Here is a 5,482-nt window from a genome sequence, read left to right as displayed (position 1 = left end):
TAGAGTGAAAGAAACAAAACAAGGTAACATTTTTGTAGCTATTTCTAAACCATTTTTATTATATCTTATTTTCAGTAGGGACACTATGCTTTTTTCCACTCTGTTGGGGGAGTCCACCTCAGAATAAATAAGGGAATTCAATGAAGCTGCTATACTTTGTTTTCAAATATGTATAATATTTTCATTTTGGGCAATTAAAAATATAGCTGTTTATCCATGTACTTTTAAAGGAAAATAAATATTTTTTTTCAGAATATATTTATCTTCTCTCCCCTCTTTCTTTTGGAAAATTTATGTCCCCATATTTCCTCATTCTATTAGTGATGGTATATCCTCCTACATCCAGGCATGATGGATGAAGGATGTGCTGGAAAGGTGGGAGAAGAAGGCATGAGAATGCCTATAGCAGAAACCTGTAGGAGTGAGGAGAATCATTCATACCATGGATGGATGAGCTGCTCTGTTTGGTAACAGAATGTCGGGGAGGGGTTACACAAGGCATTCAACAAGGACACTTTTTATGATTGCATGTGGCCAAACATACGTTAGTATATGCATAGTAATTGTCTAATAAATATTTTTTGAATGTGTGAATGTATATCAGGTACTTACAGTAAGTACTGTATATGTGATTGTATTTATATATACGATACTTTGTCTTATCTAGCAGACAACTCATATTTTCTATGTTAAATTTCTATGTTTTTAAAACTTTGAAAATAAGGGCTTCCTTTGCTTGATAGGTCCTCATGTACCGAGCACCAACCTACCTAAGTTTTTTTTTTTTTTAACCCAGTCTATGGAAGCTGCAAATATACTGAATGAGCCTATGTTAACATTGTGTTAGAACAGTTTTAAACAAGCAAAATAAACTATTTTTAAGTTCCAAAGAATGAACATTTAAACTAGAATGCATCTTTCTTTCAAAAGCTTATTTATATTTTGATTAGGTAGAGAGCAATGATAAACATAAGAGGGATGTAAAGACTTGAATTCCTAGGTTAATGGGCTGGGGGAGCAGGCCTGTTCTTACACAGGGAGATGAGAGAAGGTGGCAATTTACCAACCATTTATTCATTATCCAATAGGTGCCAGATGCTGCAGACATCGTGCCAGGCACTATGCTAGGGCTAGTGAAGAAATATCCATGAACAGCATATGTGTGATGGAAGACACCAAGGAGGGTGTATCTTCCAGCCACTTCCATGTGCCTGCTTACAATAGATGCCTATTTACCAGGTCTTTCCCCCCACGGTTAGAGCTATGGGTTCAAATGTAAATTATAGCAGAAGAAATAAATATTGTATGTAGCAGTTCACAGCTTAAAAAATGCATGTGACATTTTCAATTTGTACAGATACAGGGGAAGGCTGGAAAGCATGGGGGCTCTGGTGACGTTGCAAATTCCCATGGAGTTGGAACCAGGAAGAGAACTCATATCTCCCATATACAGCCCAATATTTTTTCAGGAAGTTACACATCAAATGTTGCCCTCCAGATATATTTTAGGTGACAGGTACTAGGTGTCTGAGGAGATGGGAAACATTATGGAGGAAGTGAGAAAGAGTTGAAACCATTAGTGGGGTGAGGGGTGCCAAAGACATGCTCCACAGTTACAGCGACTATCCCTTTCTGTATTGGGAAATTCAGACAACAAACCTGCATGATTAACAGGTGTCATTCTTTATCTCTTTATAGGTAATTTAGGGCCCAACAAAGTGTAACATGGATAGCCTCGCACATCCCAACAATGTGACTGAGTTGATTCTCTTGGGACCCACACAGAATCCACAATTGCAGAAAATACTCTTCATTGTCTTTTTGTTCATTTTCCTATTTACTGTTCTGGCCAATCTTCTCATTGCCATTACCATTTCCCTCAGCTCCACACTTTCAGCTCCCAGGTACTTCTTTCTCACTTGCTTGTCTTTCATACATGCCTTGTATACCTCGGTCACCACCCCCAAAATGATCATGGACCTCTTGTACCAGAGAAGAATCATCTCTTTGGCCAGCTGCCTGAGCCAGCTGTTTGTGGAGCACTTCCTGGGAGGCTCAGAGATCATCCTTCTCATTGTCATGGCCTATGACCACTATGTGGCCATCTGCAAGGCCCATCACTATGTGACCATCATGAGGCAGGGGCTTTGCCGCCTCCTGGTGCTGGTGGTCTGGATTGGAGGAGTACTGCATGCCACTTTACAGATTCTATTCATGGTCAACTTGCCCTTCTGTGGTCCCAATGTCATAGACCACTTCATGTGTGATCTCTTCCCACTGCTGAAACTTGCCTGCAGAGACACCTATAGGCTCGGAATGGTAGTGGCAGCCAATAGTGGGGCCATGTGCTTGCTTATTTTTTCCATGCTGCTCACCTCCTACAAAGTCATCCTGAGCTCCCTGAAATCCCATGGCTCTGAAGGACAGCGCAAAGCCCTGTCTACATGTGGCTCTCACTTTATTGTAGTTGTACCCATTTTTGTGCCTTGCATATTCACCTACATGAGTCTTGTGGTCACCTTACCTGTGGACAAGTTGGTGACTGTGTTCTTTGCAATCCTAACTCCCATGTTTAATCCTGTCATTTACACGGTCAGACACAAAGGTGAAAATTGCCATTAAGAGTTTGTTGAAGAAGAGAGTAGCTTAGCCTGTTCAAATGCTGAGAACATGATGACGTATATAAACAGGGAGGATTATATCTATTGCACACTTTGAAGGAAAATTAACAGATTGTGCACATCATGGTAGGGAATAAAGAGATCCAGAAACTGAAGCTTACTGAGCACTTACTCAGTAAGTGCTTACTGAGCACTTACTGAGCACCTAGCTTTTCACTAGGTGCTTTTGATACCTTTTTTTAAACTTTGTTTTTATTGTTTACAGTATTGTAATTGTCCCCATTTCCCCCCTTTGCCCGCCTGCACCTATTCCTCACCCTCCTTCCCTCAGACCATAAACACTGAAAGAATATATGCACCCTGTGGTCATAGCAGCGATATTTACAATAGCCAAGATCTGAAAACAACCAAGTGCCCATCAGTAGAGAGCGGATTGGAAAGCTGTGGTACATTTACACAATAGAATACCACTTGCCATTAAAAGGAAGGGAGTCTATCTTTTGCGACAGCATGAATAGTCCTAGAGATTTTTCTGCTCCTATGCTTTTGATAACTTTTACTGTACTTTCCACAGCCTTGAAGTTCATGTGCACACATCCAGGGTATGCAATAGAAAACTCAATGACAAATCCCTAGTGTGAGGATACTAGGACAGGTATCCAATGTTTTGGTGTCTCTGGGCCAAAGAAGGGAAGGAGAGTTGTCTTGGGCAAAACATTAAATACATTGTGACACGTAATCATAAAAAGATCTCATAATGTTTTAGGTAAATTTATGATTTTGTTTTGGGCTGAATTTACACCTATCCTGAGCCTTGTAGGCCACAGGTTGGACACAACAGCCAGAGTAAATTTTTCTTCAGAGTCTCATTGCTATGTTTTGAAATTCTTCATACATGTTACGTGGATGAAATTGGTTTTCCATAGGACTTGGATATTAGGATTCTTTTATTTTTGCTTAGCTTGTGGTAAAGCAAAAAAAAAAGAAGAGGATAGAAATTCTTAGAATATATGGGGAGAGGTATATTTGGGGAATTAGAGAATCCCTGCTGAGGGTTTTCCTTTTCGGCACTATGTACATATCAAAAGTAGAAAGAAAGACCCCAACAGAAGGAAGAAATAATAATTTATGGCCCATCTGTGTTTTTTTCTTGGCACAAAAATAACCCATAAAATTATAAGTTACTCAAGTTACTCTTAATTTGGTCTTATTTTCTTAACTATCTTATGGCTCACATTTTTCCTTGTATAAAAGGAACATTTTTTTTCTTCCTTTCAAAGAGTTGAGGAGCTATTTGAAGCAACAAAGGTGAACATTCTTTTATCTAATCTCAACAAAAAATGCATATGCTTAGGTTCCACAGCTGTTTCTTTGGATGTGTGGTACATATATATACAGGAAATAAATGCTTTATTATTGACCAGAGATATTTAGGTGAGTTAGGTGACTTATCCATGTTCTAAGTTGGCAATTTCCATATTACTATCCTCATTTTAGAGAGAAGCAAACTGAAGCCAAGGGAGGTTTGCTCATTTACTTGCCTCAGTTCACATAGCTAAGAGTTTCAGGTACAAAACTTGAATTCAAGTGATCCAAAATTCAGTCTTACCATCTTTTAACAAAATGCACTTCCTCATTTATGTTTATATATAATACTAGCAACAGGCTTACTGATTTACAATATCCTTCAAGGGAGTTTACGTCAAATTTTTAATAAACTTATCTCACATATAGCTCTATATCTCAACAACAATGACCCTCTGTGTACATGGAAAATACCAGGGCATTCTACATGACCACATAACACTTTATAAAGGCAAACTTCTCACTATGGCCTTCTGCCTGATGTTACTTTTTACAAATAAACCTTTCTTAATCTCACTGGTCATCTGGGGGTATCTCTTCCATAATTTGACCATAAATTAATGTCGGAGCACAATACATCCATTCTTTGGGGTAACCGTGTGTTCTAGTTTATGCATGGGTATTAAACTCATAAGAAATAAAATATTGTCCTACAAAGTCTAGGTCTGGAAGAGATATAACCAACACTTAATCTATTAAAAATGGTCAAGTTAGCAGCAGCCAGTGAGAAACAATATGATGGAATTTGGACTAAATGATATGTGTTTAGGAGATGAGAGTAAGCCAGGGGTAAGGAGAAGAAGAGGTCTGAGTAAACGTTATTTCCACTCTAAGATGGGGGGGGTGAAGAGGAAAACTCTGGTCAGTGATAGAGTCTTATGGGCCATCCTGACTACTCAGTGGAGGAGTGAGAAGACTGGTGAGGCACTAGTTATAAAGGGTCAACAGCAAAGTTGGAAGGTGCAAGAAATGGAGGAGGAAATGTAAGGTGGTCTGACATTCTTGGTGGAGTTTTGCTGGTATGGGAATAGTTCTGAAGGATGTTAAGATATCCCTTTGCACTCACCATCAAGATTTTCTCATGAGGATCAACTGTCATCCCATTATTCTTGATACTTAACAGCGTGTCAAATAAAGTAAAAAAAGCAAACATTTACTCCAAAATTAGTAAGTTAAATGTTGTTTGAATCTATTGTAGAAGGGTACTTTAGTTTAATTTGGACTTCCAATTCAGTGAAAATGTTAAGTGAAGGGAATGAGCTACTAGTGTTCAAGGCCAACTCTGAAACAGTTTGTTCTTCATGTATTTTAACACTCTGCATGTAGAGATAAGTTTCATTTAATCTTTACTCAATTTTTTTATAGAAAGAAGTGAGAGTCAATCAGCTAAGCAATAAACGCAAGACTTTTAGATTCCACCTGCTGTAGTCTTCCCATTTCACAATTCACCTCACTGGCATGGTGTGAAAACATTCAAACACCGAACTGTTTACTAG

The 5,482-nt window shown here is 38.6% G+C and overlaps 1 protein-coding gene across 1 annotated transcript; it reads left to right on the top strand.

Annotated features, from left to right (window-relative positions):
* Window positions 1–1,725: 1,725 nt before the first annotated feature.
* LOC118992180 (olfactory receptor 140-like) lies at window positions 1,726–2,622 on the top strand. The gene has a single exon (XM_037053861.1). The coding sequence runs from the start codon at window positions 1,726–1,728 to the stop codon at window positions 2,620–2,622; it is 897 nt and encodes a 298-aa protein (XP_036909756.1).
* Window positions 2,623–5,482: the final 2,860 nt, after the last annotated feature.

Source organism: Sturnira hondurensis, unplaced genomic scaffold, assembly GCF_014824575.4.
Source record: "Sturnira hondurensis isolate 20B ecotype Veracruz unplaced genomic scaffold, ASM1482457v3 Scaffold0008117, whole genome shotgun sequence".
Lineage (NCBI taxonomy): Eukaryota > Metazoa > Chordata > Mammalia > Chiroptera > Phyllostomidae > Sturnira > Sturnira hondurensis.
Note: the sequence above shows the minus strand (reverse complement) of the source record. Positions and strands in the feature narration are given on the sequence as shown.